Genomic DNA, 16611 nt, shown 5'->3' on the forward strand with positions numbered 1-16611 from the left:
ACCTCCGGCTCTCTCCCCCAGGAACATGCCCTTCTCCGCGCTTTCCTTGGTGGGGGTCCGGTCCCTCTGCACCCGCATGCGGGGGCTTGTGTACGTACCCCATTTTGTGTGCATGTGGTGGTTGTCCGGGGTCAAGAGAGACAGCAGGAGGTCTGGCCTCTGAGTGTGTCTGCCCTCCCGGGAAGCAGGCAGCATGCATGTCATGTTTACCTCCCTCCGGCATGGGAAGCCGGGCACCGGGAAGCCAGCAAGGGCTAGGCTGGCGATCCTTGCCGGAGGTCCAGGCATGGCCAAGGGGACCTCTTAACAGGTCCTCTCCAGCCTGGCCTCAGGTCAGCCTTGCTACATCCTGGGGGGGGGGCGGCAGAGGGGGGTGCAGCATGGGGGTTGGGAGTGAAACTGCAAGACTGTTTTTGGAAACGTGGTAAACGGTGTAGCAGTCAGAGTCGAATGTCACTGGCAACGGTGTGGAATTGTCTTGTTAATTTTCTGTAAACAAAATCTGGATTGATGGCTTCTCTGGCACCAGAAGGGAGGCCAGATTTCCCATGGATAGGCAGTGAGACTGGGTTTGAAATCCTTCTACCCAGGCTTGAAGTTGAAATAGGCTTTGCCAGGATCGGAGGTCTCCTGATTCGTTGCAAGGCTCAGGAATAGATTCACCGGCTGCTGTTGAATGGATGGGCAGGTATTTCTCTGGGGCAGCCCTTGGGGGCATCATGTTTGGAGCTAAGTGAGTGACATCAATTATGTTGACCCCTACGTCAAGATCATGGTCAGACCTGGGTGAGTGGGAGACGTGCCTTCTAATCTTGTGGGTGGTTGTGCTGCTGATGGTCCTGGTGGAGGGAATGAGCTGCCTCCGGCTTTGCTTCGGAACAAGGAGGGGTTGGTTGTTGACTTGGCTTTTCTCCCCTGCCCTCTCCCCTGCCCCACTGATTGCCATGACTTTCTGGAGCTTAAGTGCAGAGACACAAGCCTCAATGAGCAGATTGAAACTGATAGATAGGATAAGGGCTAGGACCTTTCTAGGGTATTAAGTGTGAGCCCTGGCTCCATTGGCTCTTCCGTGTAGACGATTAGCCCACTTGAGTGTGGCTTTGGGTGAGTTTGTCTGGCTTACATGGCTGCTGGTGGGGCTTTGTTGCATGCTGTCTGTGTGCTCTGCAAACTGCTGTGTTGAGGAGGATCTTTGCCTTTCTTTTTTTGGGGGGTTGGAATTCTTTCATCGGGAAATTGGAAACAGGTTGATTATATGCTGGGATCCTTCAGCTCCCTGGGAAAGAAGGCTGTCTGCTGACTAGTTGTGGGGCTGGGGTCAATCCAGCCTGGGTCTGGTGGGCTCCAGGGCTCCAGGACAGGTTTGAGCCTTTGTACTTATTCTGGAAATGGCTTTGGGGGAGGTTCCCAGCTGGTCTCCACAATCTCTGGGCCCCTCGTTTCTCCTTTAGCATCTTTGTCAATAAGCACCAAGGACAGGTAATCATTTCTCCTGGGTAGCAGAAGTGAATGCTGCCCACAGCGTAGTCCAGGTGAAAGGTGTGCTGGCAAAGGCTGGAAATGCTGCCGCTTTATGTGCAGGGCTGTTTTAACGTTGGTAAGAGCAATACAGGATGCGGTGTTTCTGCCTTCTTCCCAGAAGATAATTTCCAAGTCACTTATTTATTGATGTTACTGATGAGCTAGGAGGTCAGCTGGCAATGTTATGCTTTCCTCATCTCCCCTTGCCTTTTTTTTCCCCCACCAGATCCTGATTGTGGGTGTCACAACGTGGTAAGAGTATGTCTCCTGGTCTCTGCTGCTCTAGTGCAGTACCTCCTTCCCACTGGCCTGGTTATAAAGCTTAGCTTGTACATGCAGGCTACCAGGAACGTGTAGGCAAGTCTGGTATGTGTGGAGTATGAGATGCATCACCCCTTTGAGAGAATGTGTGTATTGTTGAAAGTTAGTAATGGAAGCAATCTAGGGAAGGAATGGGGGCTAACATGGGGAAATACTTAGAAGCTGGCTGTGGAGGATTCCAGTATCTGTATTCCTACTAGGTGGGAGTTAATTCTTTCCCTTGGGGTGAGGCAGTCTTTGGAGGAAGGAAAGAGAGGAAGCTTGGTGAAGAACAGGGGAAATAGAAGGTAGAGCTCTTGTCCTGTTTGGGTTGCTTTGGTGGGTGAAGGAGACATAGGCATCCAGGCTAGGGTTTCTGCTCTCTTTCCTTGCTTACTATAGAAAGACCTCTTCCTTGCCTTCCTTGGAGAAAGGCCTGTGAAGTGTGGTGATGGCAAGATGGCAGTACAGTTTAGACAATCACCAGGAATAATGGGAGTATGTGATCTTTGACTTTGAAGTCGTTCCTGGAGCAAGTCACTTTAGCTTCCTGAGCCTTAGTTTGTAATCTGCACAATGGGCGTGGTGATAATGATGTGGTTGGAGATATTCCTGCTAATGCATTCATATTTAACCCTGAGTTGTACACGTTTCTTCAATGTTTCCAAGATTAATTTTAGACTAGACGAATAGATGAGATTTCAGTAAATGTTGGTATTGGTAGGAACAAGTCAGTTCTTCATCTTTGCAAGCCTCAGTTTTCCCATCTGCAGTATGGACATCACAACAATGAATCCTGTGACATCATTCTATAGCTCAGGAGAGATTATAGATATTGCTACTCCTGGTAAGGAAAATCAAATCATAAAGAAGATCATTATTAACCTTGAACACAAGAAATAGCTGCACCAAATGATCCTTGTTCCTGTCTACACTTGGGAAAGCCAACCTCACTTCTACATTAAAAAAAAAATATATATATATGATTCATTGTTCCAGCTTATGTTTGGGCCAGCCTTAGTTTTGCTCATTTAAGCGTTTAGGTTATGTCTACTTTTTATTAGAAATAATATAGGGATTTAAATCCTTGAATATTCATCTCTATCTACATCTCTGATTTTCCCATAGGATAGATAATGTGTTAGGAATGGAATTATTAATTCAGAGAATGTGAAGTGTTTGAGATTCTTGACAAAAATATCCATTACCTAAAGCCTCAATAATCATTGAAGGGAGTATTGGGAGTGCCTGCTTGCTTCCTTGCATCCTTGAAAACATGGATGTCATTATTAAAACTGTCTCTGGCCAGGTGTTGGTGGCTCACACCTATAATCCTAACTAGTCAGGAAGCTGAGATCTGAGGATCATGGTTCAAACAGCCTGGGCAGGAATGTTCATGAGACTCCTATCTTCAGTTAGCCATCAAAAAGCCAGAAGTGGAGGTATGGCTCAAATGGTAGTGCACCAGCCTTGAGCAGAAAGGCTCTCTCTCACACAGAGTCTCTCTCTCTCTCTCTCTCTCTCTCTCTCTCTCTCTCTCTCTCTCTCTCTCTCTCTTCTTTCTTTCTCTGTTACTTGGTATTTCTTTGTTATTTGCTTGTTAGTGACTATATACTGCTTTCTTTAATTTAGTGGCTGCTGGTGGTGTTTCTTTTTAGACTTGTCCTGTCCTTTGCCTCCTAAATTTTCTGACAAATGCTTTGCAGGACCCTTGGTTGCGCTGTCTGGCCTTCTACAGCATCAGGAGGCTGCCATGTAGGTGGATCCTATATGTTAACTTAGGCCTCTGTCTTCATGAAATATCTCAGGGAATTTAATTATTGGCAGGGAAGGCTCACCTGGCTCTTCCATCTCTTTTCCTCCCCTCTGTAAGGAAATCAAATTTAATTCTTAATGCAACAATTATTATAAGGAGAGCCTATATTCACATAGCATTTTCAAAGACCTTCCTTTCACCTTATAAAATAGGTAGGCAGTTGTATGGCTGTGAGATCCAGGGAAACTGAGGCATGGGGTTGTAGGCATGAAGGTATCCTCTCACCTCTCAATTACAGCCTTTTTTCCTAGAAGCCTCATGAGTATCCTTGGTTGGGGGTAGCAGGGCTGACCATGATTCTGAGCCTCATCTCTGAAGAGGGGGGGCGGGAAGCCACAGAACATGACCTGGGCGCACTGAAGAGCCAATTTATTTTTGCTTTCTCATTTTTATTGCCCTCCTTTTATATCTGCGGCTCCCTCGTGTACCTTCCAGAGATCTGAGCTGGGCAATATTTTTAGGAACGGTGGAAATTAGCTAGTGAGAATGTGATCATCTCTAAGCTGGGGTTTCAAAGGCTGGAGAAGCCTTTCTTTGAACAAGCATATGTGCATCTGTATACATGCTTTTGTATGTTTTACAAGTAGGCCTGCCTTTGTGGGTGTATGTGGCATGTAAATGTCCTTGTATATATGTTTGTCAATTGATTGATTGATTGCCAGTACTGGGGCTTGAACTCAGAGACTGGACACTGCCCCTTGCCTTTTTTTTCTCAAGGCTGGCACTCTGTCATGTAAACCACAGCTCCACTTCTGGCTCTGTGATGGTTAATTGGAGATAAAAGTCTCATGGACTTTTCCTGCCTGGGCTGGCTTCAAACCTTGATCCTCAGATCTCAGTCTCCTGATTAGCTAGGATTATAGGCATGAACCACTAGTACTTGGTTTGTCTGTCCATTTTAGATGTTAGTATATGAAAAACATTTGGAATAAACCAATAGGACCTCATGTTGGGTTGATTGGACCATATGAAGTAGTTATTTCTGTAAGGTCAAATATAAGCAAATGAGTAAATTTAAATACTCAGAAGTTGAATACCATTACTATTCTTCTGTTTTCTTTGTGTACATATGTGTGTGTTTACATGTGGCCTGTGGTGCTGGGTGTATAGTGTGTTCTATACTTGGGTGCTCACATGCATATCTGAGTGTACATGTGCACTTTCTGTCTGGGTATGTGGAATACTGAGCTGGCTGGTCTTGTGAATAAGCATCCCATTTGGAGAGACTTTCCCAGGTAGCAACTCTCTGACCCAACCCCTCATTTCAGACCTTCCTCCTCTCCCTTGGTGGCCCTGCCTATTTCCTGGTCCCATATCTGAGGATATGCAAATCAGCTCTGTAATGGAATTCCTTTGCAAAATATTATTTGAACCAGAAAGTTAATTACCAGACTTTAATTAACGGCTATTTTAGAAGGCCACAGAAGAAAACTAGAGATCATAGGGATACCAAAAAGACAAGAAGGAAAGATACACAGCTCCCCCAGCTGGCTTGGTGCCTCCTTCTTAAAGTGCGGCATGTGCTTAGCTTGTCCCTGCTCTGAGCTGTCAGCCCACTCCCTTGTGGGTTTAGCTGTGGGTAAAGGGGTAGCCTCTGTGCAGAGAAGCTCTGGTAGTCTAGTCTGTCTGTTTCTAGGAGGAGGGCCAGGACAACTCAGGCTAGGGTGGGGTGTATGTGTGGAGTAGATTTGGACAGCTGTCCGGGACTGAGCTGAGGCTGGTCCTTAACTCTCTCTCTGGCCACTTGGCTTTGAAATTAAGTCCTCTCCTACCCTTCCAGTTTTGGGAATACTCTCTTTTCCCCATGAGCAGAGTTTAGGAAGCTGCCAGTGCCAAACCTTCACCAAGGTCTAGCTCTCTGCTCTCCTATCCTGTCAGTGCTCAGAGACTCTGATCATGCTCTCCCATTCTGTGTGACCAGGCAAGTCATACTTTATCTCTGCACCCCTTCCTTCCCATCACTGTTCTGCCTGCCACCTACCTCGGACATTTGCTAAAGGCTCAGAGGAGACTGTTGTGATGCTGATGCTGATTCCTCTCCCTGCTAGTGGGCCTGCCTTACCATCCTCTCCTGAATCAGAGGTGTCTGTCATTCATGTCCACCTTGTTTGCACAGTCCACACCACATGCCATTGTGCATGCTCACAGGACATGGTTTCCTGGCATTTGGAAAACAAGTCTTTATGGAAGCTACCACTTGTGCACCAGATATTCCGTCTGTGCCAGGAAGAGGTGAGTGAGGAGACAGGGTCCAGACATGCCGAGAGGGTTCCTGGCCCTGTGCCTGAGACTTCTGGACATGTTAGAGGGGAATGCTAGGACCTAAATGGAGGCTAGGTCTGATCCTGGGGGCATGGCAAGAATTGGGCCTTTTGATCAAGCTATGTACACAGCCAAGATGCCCTAGAACTGAGAAATAAATCAAGAAAATGTCATACCACACTCGCGTGTGCACACACACACACCACGCATGCATATAATTCAGCCATAAAAAAGAATAAGAAGAAATTATTTCATTTGCAGAGAAATGACTAGATCTGTAATTCATCATCTTAAACTAAGCCAGGTTCAGAAAGACAGAGGTTGCATGTTTTCTCTCATGTGGAAGCTAGATCTACAAGATAAATACATAGATACACACATAAAGGATCATGTATGTAATATATATATATATATATATATATATATATATATACAATATACATACAATACGTGGTGTGCTCATTGCACAGAAGAGAGGTTGTCAGGGTTTGCGACTGAATAACTGGATGCATCTATGTTTCCTGAGAGGGATGGGCCAATGGGCAGCCTCAAGGTCCTGTTCTTCCACATTCCTCCAAAGGTAGCCAGAGTAGGCCTTTGCCACTCCTTCTGTTGCCCCTCCTAAGCACTTTGAATGCCAAGGCTAGCCTGGGACAGGGGAGGGTGCAGGAATTACAGGCCTGGCTCCACAGCCAGCTGAGTATTAGAAAAGTCACCATAGCCGTGTTCATCTTTCCCATCTCTCAGGGCCAGAAATGGCAGGAATGGGCATATACCTGCATCCCAGACTCTGCAGGTTGAGCACAGTAATCTCCTACTTCTCCTTTCCAGTGGGCAGCCACCCCTGTCCCCGATGGCTCTGGCCTCCCCCTTACAGCCCCATTGGCCCCGGATGCACTTCTGTCTATTGCCCTGACCTTTCTTGAACAAGCAAAACCCTTGTTCCTAAGATGAGCCTGATTATAAGAGGACATATTGGGCAGATATAGATGACATCAGGGTAGCATTGGCTTTAATTTGATATGACATCGTCATGGGGAGTTTTCATACAGAGGACAATGAATTAGTGTAACATCTCCTTGTGTCCACTGACTAAAGGGAAGTTAATTTCATGCCTTGTCTTTTTGAGCACTATATTGCAGCTCTAGATGGTTAGCACATGAAGAATGTATGAACCTCAACAATTATTGTTTCTGGTTGGGGAGGAGATTGATTAATAGATTATTTGCAGCCCTGCCTCCTGCTGTTGATTTGCTTTTTGCCTTCTTTCCAAACTTCTCAGAATGCATAGGGGAAACAGCCCAAGAATTGTCTGTGACAGACAACTATTCTTGTCTTAGAAGCCCAGGGTACAGGATGACCTTCATAGGAGGTGTTTCCCAAGATACATAATAAAATGTAAGTTCTGCTGGGCACTGGTGGCTCACGCCTGTAATTCTAGCTACTCAGGAGGCTGAGATCTGAGGATTGCAGTTCAAAGCTAGCCTGGGCAGTAAACTTTGTGAGACATCTCCAAATTAATCAGCCAAAGAAAAGCTCAAAGTGGAGCTGTGGCTCAAGTGGTAGAGTGCTAGCCTTGAGCCAGAAAGCTTAGGAATAGCATCCATGCCCTGTATTCAAGTTCCAGGATCAGCATGGGTGTGTGTATGCATGTGCACATGGCTGAACACACCCACGCGTTTCCAGAGTAGAAGTGAAGTGGTTGTAGATCTCTCCACCTTGTCTGCTCAGTTGTGCTATTGCTTCCCCTGTCAAGGGACCAAGCTGTGGGGGAGAAGCTGTCAGGGAAAGAAAGTCCCAGAAACTTGTGTCCTACAATACCTGTTCGAGCCCTCCAGGCTGTATGCTGGTTCAGAAGGAGGCACCCCTGGCCTCGGAACCAGCCTCCCACAGAGGCTCACTTCCCTCCTACAAGACATGAAGTCCAGAGGGACGGAGACAGGCGATGATGGTCTAGGTGGGCCAGGAAGAGCAGAGAGCTTTCTTGTTCCTTAATGTCATCATCATAACATTATTTATTTAAATGTAGTTATTTTGGATCTTAATTTTTTTTAAGAGATGGAAGAAAACTCTTTTCCTGGTGGAATGAAATGGCTCAGAATGGTATATTTAGGCAATTTTAGAACATTATTTACATAAACACCAAATACAGCAACAACAAAAAACCCAAAATAAATTCTTGGGCCCCATCCCAGATCTTCCAAATTAACACTGCATTTCCCCAGAGTTTGAGAACCATCACAGGGGCAGAACTTGTGTTGTAGATGTGTGCCAGTAACTTCACTAAGTACCTCCCATGCTGTATTTGTGATTCTGTGGACATAACATCAGGAACTTTCTCCCCCCCCCCCCCCCCACCCCGGTATTGTGGCTTGAACTCTGGGCCTGGGCATTGTCCCTCAGTTCTTCAGCTCAAGGCGAGTGCTCTACCACTTGAGCTACAGTGCCATTTCTGGTTTCCTAGTGGTTCATTGGAGATAAGAGTCTCAGAGACTTTCCTGCTAGGCTGGCTTTGAACTGTGATCCTCAAATCTCAGCCTCCTGAGTAGCTAGGATGATAGGTGTGAGCCATTGGTGTCCGGCAGCATGAGCAATTTTTTTTGTTTGTTTCCCATCTCACATATGTAATAATTAAAATCTAATATGTAAATGGCCCCAAGTTGCCCTTTTGGAGATCTCTTGTCTGGCCTCCTGTTCCCCAGCTGGAGTCTGAGGTCCTGTCATTCACCGCTTATGCCCTTGGCTTTAAGGTTGCACTGCCCCTTTTGCAGGTGAGAGTCTAGAGCCTCTCAGGTGCTTGCACAAGGCTTTGCACACCATATTGTAAAGTATTCTGAGGGTGTTTGAGGCTGGCAGAGCATTAAGACTCTTCTGCCCAGATGGGTGTGACTTAGAGGCAGAGATGAATTTGGATCTTGTCTTTTAGCTCCAGGACCACGGCCTACTCCTCTTGCTGACTCTTGGTTATAGGTGGGTAGACTTTGAAAGAGGCAAGGTCACTTACCCAGGATCAACTAAGTGGAAAAAATGTGATTCAAGCACAGGTCCATGAGTCAAAGCCTCTAGGATAGAACAAGCCAGTGTTTCAGGATTGGAGCAGGTGTCGTTGGCTCTTACCTGGTGGAGATTTTTAGCATAGCCTGGATGGCCCATATCGTGGAGGAGGGTGGCTCTCTGTGGAGAGGGCAGGCTAGATGAGATGGCTGTGTTCTCAATGAGGAGGCCAGACACCTGCTGGGGTGGGCAGAGGATAGGAGGGATGGGGGGACCTAGCTGTATGGACCTGTTACCAACTGCATCTCCCTGAGCCTCAGATTTTCTGCTTTTCCTGACGGGAAAGCAGGATGGCACAGGGTGGCATGTGAAGTCTTACCTGGGCTGTGGTTCAGTGCATTCTGACCATGAAGCTCTCCCCAACACCCCAGCTGTTGTAAAGTGGACCATTGTAGCGGAGTGGGACAAAGATGTCTTCCATCTTGCTGTCTTCATGGCAAGCTTCTCTTGGTGCTGCAGTGACACCACCCACTGCCCTCTAGTGGCCACAGAGAACGGGTAAGGCTATGTGCCAGATGTGCATTTCCTCGTTTATGAAGTACTGTGGGCAGGTGCAGTGAGTATCCCCACTTTACAGAGGAGCAAATGGAGTCTGGCAGCTCCTAAGTGGTAGAGCTAAGATGGAAACACTGGCTGTCTAGCTTTGTCTGTGAGGTCCCTGCCATCAGCCACTCTTCTCTGTGGTCTTTGCTCATTGCTGTTCCACACGTCCCATGTTTTGCCAATAATAACATCCATAAACTGCCTACCACTGTGAAGCACCTGTGTACCAGGCATTATGTGATACACACACATTATTCTGATCCCCTGCCCTGCCTTTGCTTTATCTTCCCCTGTGTGACAGATGTGACAGGTGAGGAGATTTAGAATTTAGTTCTCTTTGGACTCAAAGCCAGGGCCCTCTAGTGTAATAGCTCACACAGTTGGGCACATCCTATGGCTGGCTCCTCCCGGAGCACTTGGCTCACATGACCTCATTTCACTCCCATGACAGCCCATGCTGTGCATGCGAGTGCTGCTGGAGGAGCAGCTGAACTCCAGAAGTTCAGCTCCCATGCCTGTGCTTCAGCCTCTGTATAGTGCTTGCCCCGTTACAGTGATCCCTCACCTATAGCGGGAGTTATACTCCAGAGATCCCCGTGATAGGTAGAAATCCACCAAGTAGCATTATATAGTTATAAAGTCATCCCTTGTTATATCACGGTTCACTTATTGCTACTTGGCAGCTTTACGCCGAGTCTAGGAGAAGGTATGTAAGTCTGGCATTGAGACATCTAGTCATCCAGGGCTGAGGAGGTAGTTAGCTGGGCCATGGGTCATGCTTATGAGATGACTAGATATGGTCTGGACAATGACAGTACCACAGCCAGGTGTCTTGACAAAGCCCAATACAGCCTGCCTGCCTGAGGTGGTCTTGTCCACTTGCCCTAGGCTCCTGAAGTGGTTTTAATGATGCTTGTTTAGGAGGGTAGCCAAAACTTACTCCAAGGAATTTCAGAGTCGAGGGCTAACTGCCAGCAGAGAAGTTGGTGTCACGTAGAGTCTGCCTAATCTAGGGCTGCCTTGCTCTACCTCCAGTACTTTTACAGAGACTCCCAAACTTGAGTTCCACGGAGTACTATGTTCTTACAGATGTGAACGAGGGATTTCCATGGCCCAGATAGGCCAGGGAAGCATTCTATCCAGAGATTCTCAAAATGAGAATCCAAAGCTTCCTAGAGGTGAGACTAGAGGGACACTCCAAAGGGGTTGTGTGCTCAGTTAACATTGTGCAGCCTGGCTCCAGGAGGGAGGGGGACAGCCTGAGAGGCCCTGTGGTAAAGCAGCCAGCTTTGCTGTCTAACCCAGGGTTTCCTGTCCCTGAGCCAGGAGCAGGAATATTGTGCAGAGCATCACTTGATAAGCATTAGAGTGAGTTGTTCTTCCCAGAAGCAGGTTTTCAAGAGAGAACTTTGGGATGAAGCCTTGAATAATGGCATTGCTGGCTTAGGTAGCAAGGGTATGCTTTTTTGGAAAGAGGTATCCCAGGACTTCAAGAATCATTCCTCAGAGCTGCTTTCAGTTGTCCTGTGTATGGAAGGACTCAGGCTCTGGTGAGAGCCCTCCGTGGGGAGGTAGTCTTGTGGGGACCGACCATTGAATAGGGGCTTTACTGCCCCTTTTGCAGGCTGGATGTCTCTTACACCCAACAGCTTGGGCTCTGGGCCTTCCCATCCCCCCTAGGCTCCCTCTGCAGAAGGCAGAGGCTACCCACAGATTTACATAATTGCACCATCCTCTGAATAATTAATAAAGCTCTGTCCTTGCTGGGAGCAACGTCTGCACCATTATGGATGGCTCTGCCATACGTAGATGGGCTTACCAGAGCCTTTTGTGGGAGCCAGTAGCTCCCAGAGGGTAGAGGAGAGGCAAGGACACTGGGACATGAAGTGGGAGGGACTAGTATGTCCCCGTGGCTCTGGTATGTGATGATGGTCAGGACTGGTGGTCATGTTCCTTTCTTCCAGGATCCACAGATGGGGTCTTTAGTTCATAGATGGGTTGGGATTCTGTGTCCTCCCTGCTTTTTGTGCTCTGACAAACTCTTCTCTGATGTGTGGTCAAATGCTGTGGGGAATTAGCCTCCTTCTCTGGTAGCCCAAAGCAAAGGACCATGCTTACTTGGGAATAGAAGCAGCGAAGGTGAATTTCAGGCAAAGCAGAGGAGGGGAGGTGTATTGCTTTGAGCCCTTGTTTGTATCCAGTCCCTCCAGGTTTCTGGGCTTTGAAGCTCAGGTAGCTTGGGAGTGACTCCTGTTGGAGATTCCCACATTCCTCTTTATGGTGTTTTGTTGAAGTGAATATTTTCTCTGGTACATGGTGTTGCCCCTCTCTTGCTAGAAAGGGAGGTTGAGGAATGGGTCTTCCCCTGACATTCAGTTGATTTTGTAGAAAGTCCTTTGGTTTCTCCAAGCTGGAGTAAGGGAGGCTGCCTTTGAAAGTTCTTGCTCTTCCTTACACCCTCCATGCTGTGCAAAACTCCCATAGGAGTTTCTTTCAATCTGGGTTCTATGAACTCACTACATTCTCACTACATTCTTGCAGATGTTAAATGGGTGCTTGGAATGAAGGAATTCTGTCCTCCTGACAGGTCAGGGCATCTTATGAATCAAAGAAAGTTTCTTCCTTGGAGGCTTTTGGTATGCAAATGTCTGAGTCTGAGAAAGAGGGGATGCAGGATGCTCTGCTTCCTGCCCACCCTAACGGTGTACACAGTCTGCACATCTCCAGGGGAGGGGAACTCGCTTTCCTGGAGCAGTCCATATGGACCCGGCCTATTCTGACACTGGATGTGCCAGCTCTCGCTTAGCTGCTGCTTCTTCTTCTTCTTCTTCTTCTTCTTCTTCTTCTTCTGCTTCTGCTTCTTCTTCTTCTTCTTCTTCTTCTTCTTCTTCTTCTTCTTCTTCTTCTTCTTCTTCTTCTTCTTCTTCTTCTTCTTTCTTCTTCTTCTTCTTTCTTCTTCTTTCTTCTTCTTTCTTCTTCTTCTTCTTCTTCGGTCGGTCATGGGGCTTGAACTCTGGGCCTGGGTGCTGTCCCTCAGCTCTTCAACTCAAGGCGAGGGTTCTACCACTTGAGTGCCACTTCTGGTTTTCTGATGGTTTATTGGAGGTAGGAGTCTCACAGTCTTTCCTGCCGGGCTGGCTTTGAACCGCGATCCTCAGATCTCAGCCTCCTGAGTAGCTAGGATTACAGGTGTGAGCCACCAGTGCCCGGCTTGCTTAGCTTCTGTAGCATGCATATGACACGCGATCACTCCACTCTGCTCGCACATCAGCCAGAGCCATGACAGGACATGGATTATCCTATTTTACAGATGAGCTCACTAAAGCTCACTGAAAGGCACAGTTCCTCTTGGCCACCAAGAAACTATTTGTCCTTGGAAAATGTCAGTGTGTTGCTAGCATGGAGTTCTGGGGACCTGTTACTGCAGCTCCCTTCCCCTGTGTCTGGGGGGCCAGGGGAGATAAGCAGAAGGCCTGTTGACTAGTTTTCCCTATAGGGTTGGCTTTGGTGCTGTAAGTCCTTTGGTACTGCACATCCTTCTGGACATAAAACAACCAGGTGTCCTGCTATCAAATCATTCCAAACTCTCATACCCTTTTCCTTCTTTGTCATTTCTTTTTGTAGGGTGCAGATGTTTGAAGAATCCAGGAGTTAGCTGGCACTGATCTTGGTGGGTGGTGGTGGTCATGTGGGGAGGGGCAGAGAGTAATGGATGATAGGATATCTAGCTGGCTTGTCTTTCTCCAGGCCCTTCTAAGACTCAGCTGTAAGGAGGGGTTGGTGGGTCAGCCTGACATGAGCATATTCTTAGCTTGGCTTGAGAGCTGTATTGAGGCTGATAAAATTTGACTGTAGGACTCGGGCTAGCTATATGCCACGAAAGGGACTTCATTGGCCAATGGGATTGCATTTCCATCCTGGTCCCATCTAGAGCAAGCCACACCAGGCTCCCTTTTGAGCAGAACTCCACTCTGCTGAGACATGGACCTGCATCTGTACCTGATGCCCCAAGAGGTTTGAGACAAGTCATCTGATCTCTGAACCTGCTTCATGATCTTGGAGCCTATCATCACTTAAGGTCAACATGGGATTGTGTGTGTGTATGGGATTGTGTGTGTGTGTGTGTGTGTGTGTGTGTGTGTGTGTGTGTGTGTGTGTGATGTGATAATTCTATCATCGTTACATCACAAATTCACATACATTATGCTCTGAGCTTCTGTTTGAAACTTCAGAATCCTGACAGCAAATCCAGTCCAGTCTTCACAAAGTCCACACCATACTGTAGCAAGAGGTGGCTCACGACAAACATGAAGTGATGTTTGTGCTGACACTTCTCCCACTTAGAAAATCAATATTCTGTGGTCTGCCTAATTGCTGTGTTGCTGCTAAATGAGTCACTATGGAAGGAAAATAGCAAAAGCATTGTGAGATTAATGGGAGAAAATAGTTGGCAAATGACTTTGGTTTGCTTCCGAAACTCTGAAAAGGTGTTACTATGAGAAATCTGGAGAGTCATGCAAGGCTGAGTCCCAGGAAGTTATTGGGTGGTGAGGGTCTGGAAGTGCCAGCAGGTCTGAGCGTCTATTAGGGCAGGGTACTGATTTGACTCTTTACAGGGGCTGGAACCATGAGTTACTAGGTTGTCACATGAGGTGCCAGGGTTGTGACAGGAGCTCGATGGCCTGGTGTCCAGGGGAATCCATCACTTGTCAGAGACTGCCATGGGGTGGAGTCAGTCCACATGTTTTCTGTGGGCACTAGAAGGGAAACATGGGGGCATCAGATGTCACCCCACCTTGCTTTCTGGAGATAGCTAAGTATGTTAGGTCCTGGGGAACCAGTTGAAAAGATTGGAGCTTCACCAGAAGTGACAGATTTGAAAGTCTAAGGTTGGCCCTTGAATCTATAGTCCTGACAAGCCCTGGAGGATCTTGACATCCTCAAACATTGATACCCCAGCTGGTACTCTGCATTCTTCCCTCCCAGGAAGTGGTGATGGTGGAGGGCTGTAGTCTAATCTCCCTGGGCTGCTGGGTGACAGGCTGCAGAGTAACCTTGGGGCTGGATGTACCAGTACCTACTTGTGGCTTGGGAGCCAAGCCCCACTGTGATCCCCTGTGGACACTGGTAGAGCAGTACCAGCTGGACTACAGGGCCCCAAATGAGGCAGGACCTCTGCCTGGTGTCTTTGCTGCTGCTGCTGCTGGCTGAAAGCTGAGTTTAAGCCCAAACTTAGGTCTGATTGGCTCTCTTCTGCCCTTTGCCAAACGTAAACTACAGCCTCCCTCAGTAGAGGTTAAGTGTTTACTACAGGGTCTGGCTGAAGAACCTTGCCAGCTTCTTTTTGTCCTGTTCAGATTCTGTTTCCAAAAGAATAGAATACTTAGTTCTGTAAATACTCAGCAGGGCATTTCCTGTGGGCTTCTAGGTAAGCCTGGGCCTGCCCCTGAGGACACAGATGTGACCCAGCCCTGGCCCAGCACCCTAGTGTGCTACCAGAGGAAGACGCAGTGGCGACTGCTCATGCTACTGCCGAGTTTGAGCCAAACCTCTTCATCAGAGAGAATTTCAGGCTGGCCCCTTATGGTGGTATTTCAGGGTCACCGTGGTAGCTGTTAGGCCTCTGGGTACCCAGTCCTGAATTTCCTTGAGGCTCCTGGCCCTCTCTGGTAACAAACTTGGGACAGCCTGAGCCCAGGCAGTTGTGAAGTGGAAGGCTGCATCAAGGCCTGCCCACATGCTTTTCTTCTCCAGAGCCTATGGAGAGACTGTGCTTATTTGTACAGGGGCCTAGTTCTTTCCAAACAGATAGTAGGCTGTCCTTCCCACCTCCCCCTTCCTTTTTTTTTGGTATGTGTGCCAGTACTGGTGCTTGAACACAGGACCTGGGTGTTATCCTAGCTTTATTTCCTCAAGGGTGGTACTCTACCACTTGAACCATACCTTCCTTCCAGCCTTTGGCTGTTTAGTCGGATAAAAGTTTCATGGAGGACTTTGCTTCTTGGACTGGCTGCCAATAGTTATCCTCACACCTCAGCCTCCTGGGTAGCTGGGATTACAGACATAAGCCACAGGTGCCTGACTTGTCAGTGGCCTGTGGAAGCTTATGTTCATGGTGCCCATTTGGGTAACAGGTTCCTCCACCACTCACTCCTGAACCACTCAAGAACAGGTGTGGTGACTTATCATCCCTACAATCTCAGTCCTAAGTCAAGATGGCCACTTAGCTATTCTTTACTAAATCTGTAATGACAAACAGTGGGTAGTAACTCACCCTGCTCTGCCTCCAGTGACTTCCATGATGACTGTTTCAGTGAAGGCATCTCACGCAGCACATATGTTGTAGTGCGCACTCTTTAACAGGCTTAGGGGTCTGCGGGAGGCAGGAAGCTCTCCGCTTTGTTCTCTTGCCCTTTGAGAAGCACCTTGTGCCAGGTCACTTCTGGCATGCCACAGTGTTTTAATGACAGGACCTTTGAGCTTCCTCTCAGCCTCAGGGGCCCAAGGAGCTTCTGATAAGTGATGGGATTCTGGGTCAAACAGCATTCTGGACCCTGAGCAGCATCCAAAGAGTTGGCCTGCTGAGCTAGCCTGAACCTTAGGGTTTGGACAGCATTCATTCTTGGAAACACTCCTCTCAACGTGAAATGAAGCACTGCATCCTGTCTGGTATAGTTTTAGAGAAAACCATGGGCCTCTTGTAGCTGCCTCTGGCCCTGGGTTCTGACTAGGAGTCTGTGGATTTACTGCCCCTTGGGTAGGTTCCTTTTGGGCTCATGCACGTTTTGACACAGTTTTGAATCACCTTCCTGTGTCAGTTTGGACTTTGTACTCCTTAGCAGCACCCTGTGCATTTACACCAGAAGCACCCCTGCCTCTTGCAGGGGTGGCCAGGGCCAGTCTGACCTGGCAGGGTGGAGAGTTGGGACCTGCCTTCCTCCTCCCATTCTTGAGACTCTCAGTTCCATCTCCCCTCATCCCTGAACTGCTGCTGGCTTCCCCAGTCCCTCCCTTGGCAGAGAGTGGTGGGCATCTGGTGAGATGAGCCTGGGTTATTGGAACTCCTAGCCCAGAAGTCTCAAGCCCTCCCTTGGGGTCTCTATTTGGGATCTGTT

The 16611-nt window shown here is 47.9% G+C and overlaps 1 protein-coding gene across 7 annotated transcripts in view; it reads left to right on the forward strand.

Annotated features, from left to right (window-relative positions):
• The window catches only part of Dab2ip (DAB2 interacting protein), a 179934-nt gene that overhangs the window by 108715 nt on the left and 54608 nt on the right, over window positions 1–16611 (forward strand). Inside the window, exon 1 of one of the 7 annotated variants that reach the window (XM_070012930.1) lies at window positions 59–90. The exons of the other annotated variants lie outside the window; for them this stretch is intronic. Coding sequence (XP_069869031.1) covers window positions 77–90 — 14 coding nt within the window. The 5' untranslated portion in view covers window positions 59–76. Of the gene's footprint in view, window positions 1–58; window positions 91–16611 lie in introns of those variants that run through there. 7 annotated transcript variants of the gene reach the window in all.

This window comes from Dipodomys merriami, unplaced genomic scaffold (assembly GCF_024711535.1).
Source record: "Dipodomys merriami isolate MVZ:Mamm:240054 unplaced genomic scaffold, mDipMer1.0.p SCAF_11, whole genome shotgun sequence".
NCBI lineage: Eukaryota > Metazoa > Chordata > Mammalia > Rodentia > Heteromyidae > Dipodomys > Dipodomys merriami.